This window comes from Callionymus lyra, chromosome 12 (assembly GCF_982586985.1).
Source record: "Callionymus lyra chromosome 12, fCalLyr1.hap1.1, whole genome shotgun sequence".
Lineage (NCBI taxonomy): Eukaryota > Metazoa > Chordata > Actinopteri > Syngnathiformes > Callionymidae > Callionymus > Callionymus lyra.
Window position 1 is genome coordinate 11,196,813 of NC_141829.1, and position 20,649 is coordinate 11,217,461.

A 20,649-nucleotide genomic window follows, 5' to 3' on the forward strand; every position below is an offset into this window, starting at 1 on the left:
CTTATGTCAATTTCCGAAAGAGATTGTTATAGTTCTAACACAAATCAATGGCTTGTGATCCCGGAGATTGGAATACACACGTTGTTTTTTTTTCTGACAAAACCGCAGCATTTCCAGATTAGCATTTCCCTAATGGACGACATGTGGACGTCTTGTTTCCATCTTGTCGGCCGGTGATGCAACGGGAATGCAAACAAGTTGGCTGGCATCGACGTGACGCAATTCCCAGCTCCGAGTCCCCGACCTTCAAGCCGAAGTGCATCATCATTCTTGTTGAAAATATTTAGTCACATTATACGCCAATTACCTTTTTCTCTGACAAAACAAGTCGGTGATTTACCGCCGGACTCGACACATTCGGAGACGTATAAATCTCGGGGAAAAGGGCAACAGAGTGATTTTTCTTGGCGGGGCCTTGGCAGGGGTCACTCTTCTGAGACTGATTATCCCCCAAAGTTGTTTTTTTTGCCTTTTCCTGACAAAAGGTGTTTTAAGGAATAAATCAACAGACACTTGTCTGAGTTTTTTCGTCTTGCAGCGAAGCATGACTGAGCATAAAAATGGACGGCTGGATGACGGGGACGATCCATTCCTCCATGTGTCCTCTGTGGCTCGCTGCCACGACCGACTGCATCACCCTCTCTGTTTTGATAGCGGCCCGACTGGAAGCTCATATCTTCTCGCGGGTGAAAAGCAGACGTGAGCTCCCGATAATACCCGGGATGATGTAACGCGCCGTTTCCGTGCTCGGCGTCGAGTCAAAGAGTCGGACGTTTGCGGTTTCACGGGCGACTGATTACCTCATGTTTGACTTGTCCCCCCGTACTTGAAGGTTCTGGTTACAGTGGCGCCTGAACCCAACAACTGGCGTTTTTTATAGCATATTAACAGGGCAGCACATGTAATACGAGGTTAGTCTTTTAAATTGGAGCCTAAATAGAACGAGGCCGGGAAGCGCTGAGATGCTTGCGTGAGGTCGAGCGATTGTTGTCGGTTCAATTTCCCGATGATCAAAGCAAAACTGTTCTTTTGAAACTAGCCCTTGTTCGGACTATATGGTGAACCTAAAATCATTTGATTTTCTCAAGAATCATTAATTCCCCTTTTAATCTGGTGCACCGTATGTATTAATTCTTGTAATTACTGACCTGTTTTAATACAACTATAGTAAGCATCGAAGTCGAACTGTGACTTCTGTAGTATTACTTGTGAGTCTCATATTATTATTGCGCAAGGCTTCAAGGCTATATAGTATAACTTTGCGTGGCTATGTAGTATTATTGGGCGAGGCTCCATAGTATTACTTAGCAAGGCTCAGTAGTAGCAATACTCTGCGACGCTCAGAGACTCGGTAGCATTACTCCATCAGGCCCTATAGTATTACTCCACGAGGCCCTTTGGTAAGACTCAGCTGCCCCTTGGGGCTTCCCAGTATTACTCAGTAAGGCTCTGCGAAGCTCTGTATTAATACTTCATGGGGTTCTGTAGTATTACTCAGCAAGGCTCTGCGAGGCTCTGTAGTAATACTCCATGGGGCTCTGTAGTATTACTCAGCAGGGCTCTGCAAAGCTCTGCATTAATACTTCATGGGGTTCTGTAGTATTACTCAGCAAGGCTCTGCGAGGCTCTGTAGTAATACTCCATGGGGGTCTGTAGTATTACTCAGCAGGGCTCTGCAAGGCTCTGTAGTAATACTCCATGGGGCTCTGTAGTATTAATCAGCAGGGCTCTGCAAGGCTCTGTAGTAATACTCCATGGGACTCTGTAGTATTACTCAGCAGGGCTCTGCAAGGCTCTGTAGTAATACTCCATGGGGCTCTGCAGTATTACTCAGCAGGGCTCTGCAAGGCTCTGTAGTAATACTCCATGGGGCTCTGCAGTATTACTCAGCAGGGCTCTGCAAGGCTCTGTAGTAATACTCCATGGGGCTCTGTAGTATTAATCAGCAGGGCTTTGCAAAGCTCAGTCGTAATACTCCATGGGGCTCAGTAATATTACTCTGTGAGGCTCTGTATTATTACTCCACGAGGCTCTGTGGTATTACTGACTCACCTTATTCATGAAAATAAACCCTCTCAGAATCAGAAACTTTTATTCATTGATATTTATATTTCATTGATACTGTGCCTTTATTAATCTGGTGCGTCTTAATGACCGAACCTTGAGCTCAAGGAAAACATCATGTTTTACGACAAATAAGTTTCGAGAAATTCATTTGAACCACATCGACATTTATTCACTGGTTTACAACAGGAATAAAAGTTACAATTTTAAAGGACCCATATTTTTTTAATGTACTTCTGGTCCAGCGACAACTTCCATGATTCAATCCACAGGGAATATGTTCGTACGCGTCAGAAATTTGTAGATGTTTACTGCATAGTTCTTAAAGTAACACATTTCACCCTCCACCCGCTGATGTCTGAGGGTATGCGTAATGCAATAAAATGTGGTTCTGCTTCAACGCCTCTTTGTTTGACTTTTATCTCAGGGCTATTCACACTTGCTCTGTATAAACATCCAAGATCATTAAAAAAGAAAACTCCCCCCAAAAATCACCCGTTCTCGACTCGACATGGTGCTTTTTAACAAGCCATAAATAAGTCAACAACGCTTTTATAATTGGCCCCAGATTTTCTTGTTATGCTTGAAGTTTAACAAACCTTCAGCCTCTCTTCTACGCCGATGGGTTGATTTTCTCCGTCCCGAAAATGTGCCGGAGCAAAGAGAAATAGTTCACCATCTTCTCCGGATTCCCGTCTTCGTCGTAGCGCCAGTTGACGGCGAACTGGAGAAGGAGATTCGAACGTGAGGATATGGAATTCATTTTAATGTTTTACTTGAGATGAGTTCATGAAGCTTCATGAAGCACTGTTGATGTCCCTTAGTCCCATAGATGGAAACCTAACATTTCATTTTTTAACTGATGGCGCCACCTACTGAGCACTAAACATGTATGACGATGCTTCATGAAGCTTCATCAGCTCATGATGCAACATTATGTTGGTGCATTGACTCTCATTCTTTTGTTAATAAATCTTTGCCGCTGATTTTCTCAACACAATCGAGAACAATCTTTTTTTTCTACTACAAATGGGGTCAGGTGTGGGATGGCTGCTGGTCAGTAAGCATAAAATATATAGTAAATAAACTTGAGTTTCTAAGCCAGCATTAGTTTCTTGGCAGGATCACAATTTGAGATTTACAACATTGTACGGATCTGGATTAGTCTCACTGTGTTTTATGAACACGCAAACTCAACAAATGTATTGCGCAAAACCCAGCAGACGAAAAAAGCCATTTATCTTTTGACACCCACGGAACAACGAGGCAGTTAAACTTAACAATCATGGTAATTGTTTCTTTTGATGAGTGTTTTTTATTTTATTTTAGGAGGTTCTGGATTAACTTCTGACAGTCGTGACAGGAAAATCGGAGTCACACAATCACCCTGCTGGCGATGCCATGGTGTTCCTTTTAACACACATGGTTCTCCTTAGCCTTGGCGAGCTGCAGCGTCGGCATTACAATCGAAAATACACAAACGCAAGTGACAAGTACAAAGCAGCTACGCTTTTAAATGACCTTCTTTACGACAACCTGTAGTTCTCGATTATGAGAAATGCATTTCAGCAGCATTTTTTTGCGCTATCGTATTATTAAAGCAGAATTTTTCAATTATAATGTAAAATTAATGCAGTTTATTTTGTTAAACCTGTTCTATAAGGATAACTGCGTTTGGATTTTCATTAAAAATTCAATAATTTTGGTCGATTATTCCTGTTATTTGCTCTCTTTCAGAATAATACCCAACAGTTGCCACGTATAAGGTTTATTTTTGTATGCCAGCAGGTCAAAAACAAATAGAACCAAAAAATATAAAAGTAAAACTCAGAAGTAAACCTCTTAAATATTCACCAAAATATCTAGAATGCCAACAAAAACAACAGTGACATGCTGACAAAACAAATTTGTATCACACTTTTTATTTTGTTTCAAAAAACCAAACAAAAAGAAGAATGTAAACAGTGAAGCATGTAAACTTTTACATTTTTTAAAGCCATCTTTTAAGCGCAACACTCTGCACAGCTGAGTTTTATTTTTCCACAATCCCCTCTTCTACCCAGTTGTTCATATATTCTTAAATATATTATCTTCACTATGGTATAAAAAGGATTGAGTTAAAAAACTGTGCAAAAGCTTCAGCTGAACTGATTTTCCATATTTGACAACTGCAGTTTTTACGCCTCCAATTGAATCCGAACGACCCACAATAACTCACGACCGGGCCAAAGTCAAACCTCCCATTTCCCCGAAACATCATTAAGAGGCGTAACGAGACTACTTTGTCAACATCTGAACCAAGTTTTTATGCAAATAATCCTTTGAGAACATTTGGGTGCAGCTTTTAAATCACGGCGGAGCGATGAGATGGCAACTTAAATCATAGTAATGATGCTTTGAAAAATCCCCGTTGTGGCAAAAATAAACATTATTTTAATACATTTGATTTAAATCTGAATTAAATTACAATAATTTTAGGTATATACTATATGTTTCTTTTGGTATAAGGTTCAACTTAATCAATTAACATATAAGTATTCAACTGTATAGTGTCTTTGTTATGATAAGACACTTTAAATACAATTTAATTTAATTTAATTTAATTGAATAAGTGGGTGTTCAAATCTATTCTAATAAAAATAGCAATAAATTGTTTTATTTCAATAGTGTTGTATAAATAGAAGTTTTTTTTAATGGTTTTCAATATTTTATTTAATATTAATCAATATATTTATCTGCCTAAATGCTAAGGTTATGTGGTTTTAACCTATACATGACCAGTTTTATATTCTGAAAAACAGAACTTTAAAAGAGTACAAACTGTCTTTGATTATACATTTACTAATGGGTTAGAGTATAAAAGTAATAATATTAATAATATTAATAATAATAATAATAATAATAATACATGGGTTTATTTATACAGATTTTCAAGATACTTAAATAAACTTTACAAACAAACAAAAAAATGCAGATGGACAATAATATAGTGGAAAACAGTGGGAAAATGATTCATCAGGTGATTTAAGTGATGTCGAAAAGATGTGTTTCATAGAATAAACTGGTGAAATGGAAGTGATTTTACCTGCAAAGTATCTTTGGGTGTGACGGCGGTTGTTCGGTTATCCTCCCAGTTTATTCCGGCCAGGAACGCTTCATAGTCCACTTTGTCTCCGTCTACGTATCTGCGGCACATGAACGAGATACACATTAAAAACAGAAGATATCACATCATGTATTTATATTTTCTTTGGTCGTAAGTTCAAAAAACGGTACAATATCTGTTTATGCTTTACAGCCTGTGGAAACAAATACTTCTCAACCAGAGAAAAAGGTGCAAGTTGGATCCATCCGAGGCCAAATGACACTCACATGTCCAGCAGGGAGTTGAGCAACTTCTCTGGCAGGGGGAGACGGCAGGACTTGCAGATGGTCACCATCTCCTTGAGGGAGAGAACTTTGGTTCTGGAGGAGCAGATAAAAGCAAGAGTGATACGGGGGAAAAAAACTCACTCGTTTGTCAGTTTTAATCATATAAAATCCAAGCACATGTCTGCTCTTGGATCTCTTTTCATCGCAGTCAAAAACCATTTTTAACCATGATTCATTTTTCCTTTTGACACGATTCAGCTTTTCTTAAATGTTTGTATCTTCGGTGTAACTAATGTCAAAACTCTCCTGACTCTCACGTTTCTTCCTCTCAGAGACTCAGTAAGACCCTCATCATGACCATGTTTTCAACTTATTACTTTATAAAGTTGTACTCCGTCTGAGATATTGAGAGGTTACGATACCACTGTGAATATTGTTTTTTATTTAAAGCCCAATAATATTAGTTATCAGGAAGCTCAAGCAAGCCCTTTTGGGGTTTTCAGATGTGTTTTGTTTTATTTTCGTAGCTCTAAAAATGCATTTTAAATCGCAACTAATGAGTGTATTTAACTGTGTATTGTTTTGGTTTGTTAAAGCGCTTTGTGACCCTGGTCTAGAAAGATGTTTTAAAAATAACTATTACTTACTTACTTGATTTAAGAGTGTCTTAAATAGATGTTGGACTCTATTGTATCATCAATGTCTGTTTCTATTTATTTCTCTTTGTTCTTGTTCTTATTTTATTTTGATTATTTTTTATGAAAAATTGCTGTATTCGCTGTGGATAATTTGGGAAAAAAAACAATTTCCCGAAGGAGACCTCGAGAGGGATCAATAAAGTTCTACCTAAATTACAAAATGATCTTAAGCCCCGCCCTCTTTCGTAGAGAGGAAACATTGTTTAGCAGAACCACGCCCACTCTTCTGTGATTGGTCAAACACCGCATGTCAACAATCTAGGAATTCTCCACCTCCACAGGACACGTTGTATAAACAAAGTGAGGCGTGATCACAGCTGGCTGGATGGAGGGGGAGTGAAGCCATTCTTACGTTACTCCGCTCTCGTAACCTCTCGTTCGCCCAGATTTTAGACAGGGGAGAACTTTATAAAGTAATAAGTTCAATACATGGTCACGATGAGAGAATTACTGCATCTTGGAGAGAAAGACTTCAACATTTGAAACATCAGGAGTCAAGAGAGTTGGGTTTGACATTAGTTGACCTTGAACAAAAATTAACAAAAAAATAATTTATATTGAGAGTTTTAGTCGAAGCAGTGACCTGTTATAATAATATGTTTTAATATACTTTTATAAAAGTAAGTATTAAGCATCTAAGTGTGTGTGAAGGTAACTGATGCTTAAGAGAATGAAGATAAACTATAGTTCATTGTTAGAACCTTGGTTTCTCTGTTGGCTGTACAGTGTTAGTTGTTAGAGACCAAATCAGAGGTTCAAAAAGAGGAAAATCTGCGTCCGTTCTGACCCTCAACAAAAGCCTTTAAATGTGGATGTCACGACCAGAGGAGCACTAATGTAACACATTGACATATCCAAGTCAGAAGAAAAAAACCCATAATCGTCGCGGTGGAAACCAAAACAATGCCCCACGATCCACTTTTCACATCACGGCAACATCTGGAGCGAGATCGTAAATGTGCGCTGACATGTTTAACACGGATCCGGCCAAAACCTCGCCGTCAACGGCAACACGAGTTGGCATCCCGCTAATAAAAAACAGTTTGATCAATACGTTATTTACATGAGCCGTCTCAGACACGGGAGACGTGTGAGACACAAGAGATCTTTGTCATATTCCTTGGCCATGCCAGACGGTCCGGAGGCCCATTCCTTCCGTGCCTTTCCATTAGCAGGAATGATGAACAAGCTGACGCTGACTCGAGGTGTCAACGCGCCTAATGTGGGCAGTCGTGAGCGCGTTGCTCGGGTGACAACAGTTCCCGCACATTGTTGCTTAAAAAACACAAGGATTTTTTTCCCAGCAGCTCCGGCGAAACACATCGAGGCAAGAGTTTCTGCACGTAAACACATGGAGTGAAAATGTATTCTGTCATTACCATTGTTGTAACTGTTTACCGAGATGTGGAGCGAGGAGTCAAAAGTACCGACACAGTATTGTATTGTGTTTATCCCAAAAAAAATATATTCTGGTGAATTTTTTTTTTTAACAGAACTAGTCGGTCCAAACGTTCTCGAGTCCAAGGTCATGTGAGGTCGAAACAACAACCATCGTTGAATGATCAAAACTGACTTTTGTTCTTGTTTTGCTACAACGGTAAATACAGGAAAACTGAAGTATTATTTCGACGTTTGGACGAATGGATTGGAACTTGAAGAGGTAGAGTAAGAAACGAAATGTCTATTTATTACAAAAAAAAGGTCGACAATCATGTTTTTCTCTTAATAGAAAGATAAATTAATTTAGTGTTATTCTTACATTAACTTTTCTTATATTTTAAACCTTTTAAGTAGTATTTGGAGGATGTTTTATGTACTTTTCTGGATTGTTTATGCTAGAATATCATAAGTGATTCTTTTTATGTAACCTATTTTATAGGGATGTGAGAAAATATCAATACATCAATTAATTATCGCAATATTTTCCATCACAATAACGTATATATCAGAGTCCAGATTGAACTCTACTACTACTGAACTGGGATCTGTATATTGGAATTCCAATATGTCCTAAGACAAATTCTACTAGGACAATCTCCAATTCTAATAGGATAAATTCGGATTACATCAAAATAACTTTTTGAAACCCTAACTAACCCATATAAATATTGATATCCAAGTTCAGTAGCAGGATACCAATCACTACTAATAGGATTCCAGATCCTACTGGATTCCAATCTGAACTGTGACATATATATTCTACAGAAAAAACAAAAACAATTAACAAATACTGTACTTGATTTCTATTGTTAAATACAAATATATTTAACAATAACATTTAATCCCTTGGGTGGAATTCATTAAACCAATGTTAAGCAGGTAACGATATTGCTTGTTTCCTATGATAGTTTTCCTAACAATAAAGGACTTAAAAGAATCTCAATATATTCTACAGTATCGCAATATACTGTATCGTCGCCCCTGTATCGTGATACGCATCTCTAGATGCTTCTTCCTCAGCAGGGTCTGCCAAACTAGGGACACAAGATTGGATCATAAATGGATCATAAATGGAGGACACGTGGCCACAGATCTGGCTTTGTTCATGAAAGTGCTTCTCCATGTCCTTTGAATTATACAGGTTCGTCTGTGTATGTGGTTTTATCTGGAACATGTTTCACTGTCAGACCCATTTATCCTTGTGAACCACTCTAAGTTGAATAAGTAAATGGATGTACAAATAAAGTTGTCTTCATTTATAATGACCTGATCAGCTCATCTGCTGACAAAAGGAATAAAATGAACTTAGTGTCCTGATTCTCATCATCTCATGATTATTATCGTCTCTCAACAGAGTCGCAGAGACAAAATCAGCAGGATTCTGGGATGTTGAGAGGACACTGGCGTGTCAGCGCGTCCAAGTGAATATGAAAACCTGGCCTTGTTTTCTTCAAAATTCCAATATTTATATAACCCAGTAATGTAAAACTGACAGGGAAAAAGTGAAATATGTTATTGTCAGGGAAAAATCAGCAATAATATTGTGTTTGTCTGTTTTCTTGTGGCTCTCGAAACATCACGCTCCATCTGGTTCCAATGCTTCTCTGCTGGAACTAATCGTCGCTCTGAGGTGCAGTTTAACTGGCAACATCGCGGATGTGCAGCCGCCTGCCACCGTGTCATAACTTCTGTGAGTCATTGGATGGTCGCCTACCTCTTCTTGTCCTGGAGGGAGAAGGCCTTGGACAGGCCGAGGAACTCCTGGAAGCTCTTCTTCATCAGGAAGTCCTGGGCCACGGCGAGCAGCAGGTCCACTTCCAACTGAGGCTTCTCCTGCTCCAGGAAGCATCTACACAGAACCAGAACCTCGTGTTCCATCAGGTCAGAGTCCAGGCTGATGAGCTTATCCCTGGACAGACATGAGAAACTCATCAGGAACAAAAAGCGCCTTTTTTTGTCACGATGGGAAAAATTTAATTAAAAAAACAAATGTGAAAATTTACTTTACTTTAATGAAATGAACTGGGTTTGAAATCTACTCCAACAATACGGTCAACAAGTTCAATCAAATCAGCTCCTTGGCAGATGCATGCACTGCATCGGTGTATTTGTAAATAAAGCACAGAAACTTGACTGACAAATGACTGCCTGGAACTGAAACTCATGGCCTCACTGAACTCTTCTTTCATTGGTTAGAAATCATTTCACTCTTGGAAAAAATATAATATAAATAAAATACTTATGGTATTTTAAAAATATTTGAATCACTAGCAATAATTGTTTGTGTTCCAGCTCTCAGTTTTGTGTAGTTCTTCCACTAGATCATCATCTGTAAATAATTGCGCCAGTTACACACGTTGAAAGCTAGCTTTAGAAAATGTCTGTAATTTACCCCTTGTGTTATCTCAGGGTCAAGGTGACCCGGGGGCCCGAAAACAATTGTGTTTTTGGTATCCCTTGTGTTGTCTCTGGGTCAAGGTTACCCGGGGGCCAGAAAACCAATGTGTTTGTGGTATCCCTTGGGTTATCTCTGGTTCAAGGTGACCCGGGGGCCCGAAAACCAATGTGTTAGTGGTATTCCTTGTGTTTTCTTGGGTTCAAGGTGACCCTGGGTCCCTAAAATAAATGTGTTTGTGGTATCCCTTGTGTTATCTCTGGTTCAAGGTGACCCGGGGGCCCGAAAACCAATGTGTTAGTGGTATTCCTTGTGTTTTCTTGGGTTCAAGGTGACCCTGGGTCCCTAAAATAAATGTGTTAGTGGTATCCCTTGGGTTATCTCTGGGTCAAGGTGACCCGGGGCCCCCAAAAACAAATGTATCAGTGGTATCCCCTGTGTTGTCTCTTGGTCAAGGTGACCCGGGGTCCCTAAAACAAATGTATTTTTGGTATCCCTTGTGTTGTCTCCGTGTCAAGGTGACCCGGGGGCCCAAAACCAATGTGTTAGTGGTATCCCTTGTGTTGTCTTTGGTTCAAGGTGACCCGGTGGCCCATAAACAAATCTGTAAGTGGTATCCCTTGTGTTGTCTCTGAGTCAAGGTGACCCGGGGCCCATGAAAACAAATGTGTTTATGGTATCCCTTGTGTTGTCTCGGGTTCAAGGTGACCCGGGGCCCCCCCAAAAAATGTGTTAGTGGTATCCCCTGTGTTGTCTCTTGGTCAAGGTGACCTGGGGTCCCTAAAACAAATGTATTTGTGGTATCCCTTGTGTTGTCTGCTGGTCAAGGTGGGAAACGACATCCACCACTTTCATGTGTATTTATGGAAGCCTTCGGTCACCTTGAGCCCAGAGATAACACAATGGTTAAGGGCTTTTATTTGTACTTTGTTCTTGCTTTTATGAATTTAACTTCCAGAAGGAGATCTCCAGAGGGATTCATAAAGTCCAGCTAATCTGAGCTAAATGCTAACCTCAACGCTTTGTAGTCAACGTAGCCACAGTTGGACGGGTCTTGCTCGGCAAAAAAGTTTCTCATCTCGGTCAGTTTGTCCTCCGGGTAGGAGCGGATGGCGCAGAAGATTCTACCAAGATCACCCATGGGAAACTTGAGGGGATCATAGGAAGAAAAAAAAATTAAATATTTGATTTTTTCCGACATCCGAGGTTGGGGAAACGAACCTCCTCGGCGTGTTGCTCCATGTAGTTGAGCGTGTACTCGTTAGCTTCCACCAGCAGGAAGTCCCTGTTGTTGAGGCTCAGCGTTGCTCCCACGTACATGTCCTGAGGTGTGAAGTACTCCGACAGTTTGCTTTTGAATAGCTTCTGACCCGGCTTCTTCACTCGACCCCGCTGTAGAAATTTACCCCCAATCACACCTGCGGAATAAAAATGTTATGTCATTTTTACACACACACACAAATCTGCACGACAACCTCTTAGCATTTTAACAAGTGTGACTGTGCCCTATTTTGTTTAACAATCTTCCCTAACAGATGAGGTAACTTGTCATTTACTAGATGCTGCTTTTTAATAGGTTCCACTTTTTAATTGGATTTTATTTTTTTCACAATAAATGACTCGGAAGGTGTGTAAAAAGAATTTAAGTGGTACTTGTAATTCATAATAAAAGCTGTCCTTCCGTGTCCTCTCGTGATGACTGACTACACTTCTTCTGTCCCACGGCGAGGACATCGCTGTGGCCAGGTGCCCAAGGAGAAAAACCAAGAAAGTTTCTCAACTCAAATCTTCACTTAAACTTTGTGGTATAATTGTGGCTGAAAAAAGACCAACATCGACTGGACAAAAACGAAAACAATACCTATGAATGAGAATCATCTACTTGTGTGTCAGGTGTTTTGGAAATATTGTGTTTACAAATGCGATTTGTTATGGGTCATTAAGTTAAACCCTGTTAACAGTTAGAGCAACTCAGGATTTCTGATCTACCTCGGTACTTAATTGTAAGTATCGTGGTTCACCTATCACAGTTTTGTGTATTTTCTTTGTGCATGTTGTACTGAGTATCAAAATGTATTGTATCAAGCTTGAAGTTGGAAACGGCAAAACTCCATCCCAAATCGCGCATTTTTGAAATTGCACTTACTATTTTGAGTGCACAAGTGCTTCCCAATGAGCAGTGTGCGAAAATGTAGTGCGCAATGAGCACTCAGTTGGTGCACTCAAACAGTCAGAAAATTGAATGTGGATCGATGGACACTTTCCACCCTTAACTGCCGCCATCTTAGTGACGTAGATGAGCAGATACCGGCGTAAATGTCTCGAGAAAACACTAATTTTACCATAAAACAACACAAAAATAATCATCGCACAGTGAAAGACTACTTAATAACTTGTTTTGATTGGTGAAAAGTGTTGTCAAGTGTCAGTGATAGTGTTTCAACAGCTGGTTGCGATCAGTGTTAAAAAGTAGTAGAAGAAAAAGCTGTCGAGTCATTTCCTGTTAGTGTGTAGCAGCAGAGTTTGATTTGAGACAGTACTACCCTGTCGAAATTGTGCGCCCTGGCCAAGTATGTGCACAATCTTAATGTGTACTGTAAACCAGTGGACTCGGGAGAAGTGCGCGATCATCATTCGTACTGTTACAAACAGGCGAATAATTGGAACAGCAGATAAACTTTAACATCACCACAAAACCACCTCACGTTTGGTGCCAACAAAACAGTGAACTCCCATGATGCCTTTCTACACACTGATCTATTTAGCGGCGACTAATTGGTCGCTACAATACTGCACAGTACTACAAACTTAAAATTCTACATCTACGTTGCTATGTCAAAAGTGATCAACAGCTGTCATGGTAATACTGGGCGGCAAAGCATTCAGATCACTGTTACTGAGAGGGTTGTTTAGAGTGATTGGACCTCATCTTCAATCAAACATACATTTTCTCAAAAAAGTATGACATACATTTCATAAATATAATTAGATTTCAGATAAAGTAAAGGGGGCGAAGGTATCTTTTCTAGGCCCATCATAAATTTTTGATATTGCTATTGACTAAGTTAATAATGGATCTAGCAGATACAACTCAAACATTTATAAATGTATATACAGTGTGCGTTTGTATGTCGTTTGTAGTAATATTCATAATGATAACATGACTCAAATACCACTGAGGCTTCAGACTATGTTGGGTTTGTTCATGAAGGTCACCTGAGTTCTTCCTGGGGTGTTCGAAAACGCTGATGGTGTCGTCAGAGAGGAAGAAGGAGATGACAAACACCCTCTCTTTGTCCACCTCGTCCGTGGTCACCATCTTTGCGTTGAAGCTCATCACGTTGCTGTCCAGGCCACATCTGGAAGAGACACGACTCATAAAAAAAAGACGCCCCCAAAAAGGTCATCGGCTTCATTCAATCATGACTCATCCAACCTGTCTTTCTCCATGAATTTGCAGAAATCTTTTCTTGGAGGTTTAGGCAGCAAGCCCTGGCAGGAGCTGAGCGAGTCTTCCTCTGAGCCAAAACCATTATAGGGGGGTACGAGCCTCGCCGGCTTGGGGATGGGGGGGGATTTGTACTGCACCGGGGTAAAGTCATCTAAAAGAGAAATAATAATAAGTGAGTAACGTAAAAGCGCCAGAAGGAAGAGTGATTTTTTTAAACCTGTGGTTGTTAAACCGTCCATCATAGCACTGGTTTACTACTGTGACTAATAGAGTGACCCCCAAAACCCTGACCCTGTGTGAGGGCAGCGAAGAATTCCAACAGCGTGCAACAGATTTAACGTTTATCGAGTTTGATTTCTGATCGACAAATAAGAAATGCATGCATCGTAAACCGCCAAAACCGCTGTGTATTTGTTTCATTTAAAAGTCTTAAAAATCTCTTGTTGGCTGCAGCGAGCTCGTGCGGGGATACTATGTCTTTCCAAAGACAATTTTGTTGTCATATTACATTTACAGGCAATTGATAGGAGAGTTTATTTTACTAAAAGTGATCCAAGCAGTCACTTAAGCTTCCCAGGGAGTGTTTGATGCGGGCTGTGGTAATATTTTTGCGGCTAAGTGAGTTAGCTAGTAGCTGCTAACACATCTGCCAACACAGAAGGTTGATTTAGCGTTTCGCTTAAGTGACATTACTATTATATAAATATATATATATATATACTTATATGTTTTAAACAAGACTCACCACCACAAAGTCAGTTTTATATATAAAACAGTTGTATACAATGAATATGTTTTATTACATGTAAGCATTACAGCTAAGTGCTAAGCTAGTAGCTGCTAACACCTCTGAGTTAGCATTTAGCTTTAGTAACTTTAGTTTGGTTTTTTGGTTTTATTAAACTTGCAAACTCAACTTCAGATTTATATAAAAAACACATACCATATTTATTTCAGTAAATATAAGCATTACAGCTAAGTGGGTTAGCTAGTAGCTACAAACACATCTGCCAACACGAAAGGTATATATATATATATATATATATATATATTTTAAATTATACTGACCATCCCAAAGTCAAATTTATATATAAACCATTTACATACAATAGTTTTGTTTCATTACATGTAAGCATTACAGCTAAGTAAGTTAGCTAGAGCTACAAACACATCTGCCAAAGACGAAAGGTTGAGTTAGCGTTTAGTTTAAGCGACATTACTAATATATATATAGGTCAGAATTCAACGTCAGATTTACATATGAAGACTCACAATGGTCAATAGTTCTACTTTATTACATGTAAGTATTACAGCTAAGTGAGTTAGCTTGTAGCTGCTATAGTTAGCATTTAGCATGAGTAAAATTCTGTTTATAGTATCTTTTGTTATATTATACTCACAAACTCAACTTCAAATTTCTAAATAAAACACTTGCCTACAATAATTATGTTTCATTACATATACACATTACAGCTAAGTGAGTTAGCTTATTTCAGCTAACACCTCTGCTAACACAGAAGGTTGAGTTAGGATTCAGATACATTACTATTTGTTGTTGTTTTTAGTTAAATCATACTCACCAACATGCGATTTATAATATATCTGTATTTTTAGTACATCAAATAATTATGTTTTGCTACAGTAAAGTTTAAAGCATGTAGAGCATTTGTAAACACAAACCTGCAGTTCTATTATTTTAGTTATGATTTGTATTGTATTTAACAGAGGAAAAGGGTTCGATTTTTTTAGAAGGTTGATGGACAGATTTGTTGTTTGTTTGTTTGTCAGAACAATCGGAAACGACGCAAACATAATTACCGATGCCATATTTTGTGCGGTAGTGATGCTTGGTGAAGTCGTCACACTCGGTCAGAATCACTTTCCTGCCCCAAACGTTCACCTCCCGGCCCAGCATCAGATCACAGTCTTTGTAGCACTCCTCGTGGACAGCACCGGTCTGTGAGATGACCAGGAAGGTTAACCGACATACTCCAAAAACAAGCATTTTGATTTTGTGCAGTGGTTATGAGCAATGAAATAAAATACTATTTAAAAAAAATATGATACCGTTTTGATTTCGATTTTTAAGTCAAATCTTGTATCGTTTTCCGGTTTCTAAAAATGCATCATGAGGATAGTAACAGGACTAAGGACTTGAGAGAGAAACCTAAAGCTCTTCTGGGTGGACTACCAAGGTGTCACCTGGTCAATAAAAGTAAACCTCTTGAAAATTTCTAACTTTATGCTCAACAAATGGGCACAAATAAAACGCCATACTCCAGAATACATCAGGTACGATGAGTCTCTCAAGGATAACCATGCGTCTTTAAATTTGCATTCACTCATAATGAAGAATGAGTCTGATTATGACATTTTCTTAGGCTTAATTTATCTTAATTATCTGTGTTTTTTGTTTTTTTTACTAAACATTCCCGTCAAATTTCTTTCCTTCAACAACAGTTTATATAATTGTTGACATTATTAATCTATGTTTCTTAACCTAATTATAATAGCAAATCTAAATAAGGTTGTTTTCTTTTTAATGAATAGGTTTCTAAATAGAACACCATGACTGGGCTCCAGCTGACCTTCAGACTGTCCAGGATGTAGTGCGCCCCCTGGTTGGAGGAGGTGAGCACGTTGAGCAGTGTGCGGTCCGTGACTTCGCCAGGTTGCCTCATCTGGGTCGGGGCGTTCTGCAGGAGAGATAATAAACACAAGTGGATGAGAAAATGACGGATGGAATCGGAAGGTGGATCAAGCCTAATGGCAGACCGAGGCTTCTAATGGAACCGCATCAGAGCATGAAGACAACAGTGATTGAGGTCTGGCCGTCTTTCAATAATCAGGATTCAATCAGACTCTCTGGGGTATTCTTGTCCCAGAGAACAGTGAGTTCCACCTCACACACCCGCCAATGAACTCAAATACCGGGAAATATAATAAAATAATAATTCCTCAAAACGTGTTTCATTCTTCACACCAGATTTTTAGACTTTCTGTATATATTTGTAAGGTATATTTCTATTTATTAATAAGTTATATAATTGTTTTCCTATCCGTCTTTGAATTTTTTTTAGTTTTTAATCAATGAGATACCAAATTAGAATTAAGTATGTTGGCTGATGACCTTTAAAGTTTTTTTTTCGGTAAAAACAAGGTCATGTGAATTATATATAAAGTGTATTTTTTATTATAATTATGTAATAGCCCTGTAGTGATACACGTCACTATGTTTACATTAGATAACATATATATTTATTTATATTTATCAAGAGAAATAATATATTGTTCATGTTAGTTTTATTTAATATTTAAAATATATGAAAGTGTGTCTGTCTTTTTAATAAATGAGGAAATAAACTATGTTTGTTTATAAGTTTGAAACGTGTCTTTTTATGGCAAAAACGGGGCAAATTAATAAATTAAGTATTTTTACTAAGGTTTAATTAATATAATTATGAAATGGCTCGTTGTGTGTGTTTCCATTTTCATAAATGAGATAATATGTTTAATTTCTTAAATTAAAATAACTGAATTAAATTACTTTGAGTGCTCTAGTTTCCACATGTTGCTTCTACTATTATTTTCGATTAACTTTAGGAAATGTCCATGAACAGTCAAAAGCATCTCATCTCCTGACCTTGGGCAGCTTGCTGCGCCGGAGGAATTTGGGCAGAACGTCCCGGCCCGAGTTGGGCGGGTAGACCTCGTGGATCTCAATGGTATCGTCGGCCAGGAAGTAGTGGAGGATGAGCTCCCGGGGGTCCCCGAACATGGTCTTGGTGTCGTCCCAGAGGCAGTAGAAGCGCAGCACCTGACGGTCGTGGTCCATGAACTGCTTCATCGTGTCCAGGCGCTCGTACGGCCGTCGGGACGAGACCCTGTCCTCGGCCTGGAGGAAAGAACGAGGAGCCGAGAGTCAATACAAGGATGATGTTTGGCTTTTACAGGTTTATTAGAGGTGTTAGAAAATATTGATACACTTAAATATTTCAATATTTCCCAGCACTGATTATTTTTTTGCATGGCTTGCAAATCTTTTTGTAGGGTTTTTTAGCCATTTTATGTTTTGTATTTTCATGAAGTGTGTGTGAAATATATTAGAACTCAATAATAGTATTAATAGCATTCAATTTTTTTATTTGAGTTAGTTAATTTTTATGTTGCAATCAAACTTCCTGCCACTAGATGGCAGCAGTCATTAACATCCTACGCTGATAAAAGAACAATGAAATCCTTGTAGATCCCAGCAATGACTGAGGACGAGAGGATGCAGTGGGTCCTACAAATATATTATGCTCCTATAGTATCGCAATATAATGTATTGTTACCACTTTATCATGATATGTGTCGCCAGATTCCCGTCAATAACCCCCCCCCCATTATTAATTCATCTTTTATAAAAGTTACAAGTGACATTTCCAAAGTTTAACGAAGATATTTGTAGTCTTTTACCTGCCAAATTATTCCCATTTTTGAAAGAAATAGACATTTTAAAAGGAAGAAAATGTAAGTAAGTAATTGTTATTTGTAAAGCGCCTAAAGCGCTAAATGTTCTTTAATGCTGGCACATTTAAAGCCACGGTGGAAGTTGTGGTGAAATACTAACACTTGCCAAAATAACTTTTGATAATTTCCTTCCACAAAACCCGACATTTCTTCCTTCTTAACAATTTTGGGTTTATATTCGTCTGACATTTTGTCTCCGGTAGCAGTTAGCTACATCGAAACCTTGTCAGTTTGAAAAAAAATATGATAGTTTGGCTGTTTTTAAAAAGATTTTAACCATTTTTTTTTAAAATAAATGAGTAATTTATAAACCTTGTACATGGACCAAAATACTTTGGAGATTAAGTAAAAGGAAATAAGAAATTGTCTATTTATCATTACTTAGCATGCTAACAGCTACGCCTAAAAAATACAATTTTTGTGTACATTAATAAGAGTTTTATTGACCAGGTGAACGATATGAATACCTGACTCTACACTATTAAAGTATATTTTCAAGAGTGTATTGTTGAAGTTCCTGCCTGCTGTCGGACTTTGCTGTAAGGGTCGTCCGGTATGTCGGCGGGATCCTGGAGCCTGACCCCCAGCTTGCAGAAGAAGTTCCTGGTGAAGGGGTCACAGTCGGTGATGATGAACTTGCGGGCGAACAGCTCCATCTCCTGGTTGATGTTGAAGTGGTAGATGTTGTAGAACTCCTCCTGGTTGGGGGGCGGGAGTGGGACCTTCTGGCGGTGGATGAAGACCCCTGAGCGAGAGAAGGATCTTTGACTGACATCATCAACTGATAAACAGGTTCAAAATAAATCAATTTATCAATGAAATTGAAAAATGTTTATCGTAAAAGCAGAATTTAAGATTTTTACATTTCAAATACATTTGTGCTAAACACAAATTCCAACTAAAGAACGGAAAATTGTAAATACAATTACTTGCAAAATCATTTAACTTAAGTAAGTAAGCGAATATAGCGCTTTTCCAGACCAGGGTCACAAAGCGCTTAAACAATCAAAACAATATTCAATAAAGTATATACTTTAAAGGTCAAGGTAAAACTGATAACATAAGACGATTTAGGGTGTATTTGTCAAAAGAGACTCTTAATAAAACTAACACGTTTTATATCTGGAATAAATGTCAACAAATAATCTAGAAACTTCCAATCAATGAGAGAATTAAGTAAAAGAGTCTGTAAACCACATTGATGCTAGAATTTAGATACAAAATAATTGTAAAATAACCTTTTAAATAATGTGAAAATCAAAATAACATTGAATATTTGAGTCTCTTTTTAGAGGACGGCAAGTTATCGATTAGACGGCGAATATACAATACATTTGACCGGCCCAGGAGTCAGGGCGATGAAGTTTGATCACATGACCTCTTACCTTGTTTCATGCCGCTGTTCTTGCTCTTGGGCTCCATCACCTGGATGCTGTCGTCCTCCAGGTAGAAGTAGATCTTACACTTCCTGATCCGGTACAGCTCGTTCTGGTTGTACGGAACCGTCTCCTTGAAGTAGGCGTCGAAGCACAGAGCCTGGGAGAAGAACACGTGGGGTCAATAACTCCATAACTTGACATTAAACTACCGTCACGCACCTGTTTGTTGAAGGTCACCCACGAAGGAAGGTCGTTGCACTGCGCTTTGGGGTAGACGGACTGCTTGGGTTTGGCCTTCTGACCTTTGAGGGGTTCTCCTCCGATGCCCGGTTTTATACCTCCTGCCATCATCGGGATTCCGTTGGTGTAGTCGAAATGTTGGGATTTGTGGAATTTGTCCATCTGAAGCTGAGGAAAAACCAAGAGTCAGCGAATCTGCTTTGACCTTCTGGAGGTCAATATTGAACCCCATGAAGTGGTACAATGTTGAAAGTCACCTGTTTGTCGATGGATGCCTTCGTGGGCATGTCGCTGCGCTGCGAGAGCGGGTAAAGGAAATATTTGCGCTTGACTCTCTGCCCCGTGATGGGCGCGCCCCCGATCCCCGGCTTCTTGTTGCCCACCATCATGGGGACCCCGTTGGAGTAGTCAAAATGTTGGGACTTGTGATATTTGTCGTTAGGCAACTGTAGGAAAAAAACGTATTCATGAGTTAAAGTGGACTTGAAGATGATAGATGTGACCAGATAGGGCCGTAAAGATGGTTTAAAACGAGTTGCTGTGTGAAAAGAGATCAAAATAAAATGTTATTTTTCCATAAATAATCTCAACCTTTCAGGTATAAGTAAAACAAACTAAATAAAAATAAAAACATAAAGCCAGGGTAGATGATACTAACTTTAAAATAAATATTATAAAAAATAATTTAAAAAACAAAACTATAAAAGAGAAAATTATTCCAACAGTATTTAATAAAAAATTTAGTAGTATTTTTTATTCGATTTTGTATGATATGACAAAAATATGAATGTTTGCATTACATTTGCACAAATATAAACTATGTTATGAGTGAAATAAACATCTTCAATAAGATTATAAATTCAAAATACATGGGAAACATGAACAAATGGAATAGTTATTAAAACATTGTCAGATTTATGGTAAAAAAAAAAAAGAATTATATGTGCATTGAAAAATATTAGATAGATGAAAACTTTATTATTATTATTATTATTATTACACTCAAATGAATAAAAACTCAGATATTGTTTGAAATTGCGAATATGCATTCCGCAAACTAACGTCTTACTCACCATTGTGATTTTGTAGTATCTCACT

General features: G+C 38.5%; 1 protein-coding gene across 1 annotated transcript; it reads right to left on the reverse strand.

Moving 5' to 3' along the window:
- Positions 1 to 2,260: 2,260 nt before the first annotated feature.
- Positions 2,261 to 20,648, reverse strand: efhc2 (EF-hand domain (C-terminal) containing 2). Its single transcript, XM_087804676.1, has 16 exons — positions 20,625 to 20,648; positions 19,809 to 19,997; positions 19,531 to 19,719; positions 19,318 to 19,468; positions 18,454 to 18,677; positions 17,064 to 17,315; positions 16,009 to 16,116; positions 15,239 to 15,377; positions 13,406 to 13,571; positions 13,186 to 13,328; positions 11,191 to 11,387; positions 10,983 to 11,116; positions 9,289 to 9,483; positions 5,437 to 5,529; positions 5,150 to 5,249; positions 2,261 to 2,788 (listed from the first exon to the last, which is right to left on the reverse strand). The coding sequence occupies exons 1-16, from the start codon at positions 20,625 to 20,627 to the stop codon at positions 2,678 to 2,680; spliced, it is 2,394 nt and encodes a 797-aa protein (XP_087660802.1). The 5' UTR covers positions 20,628 to 20,648; the 3' UTR covers positions 2,261 to 2,677.
- Position 20,649: the final 1 nt, after the last annotated feature.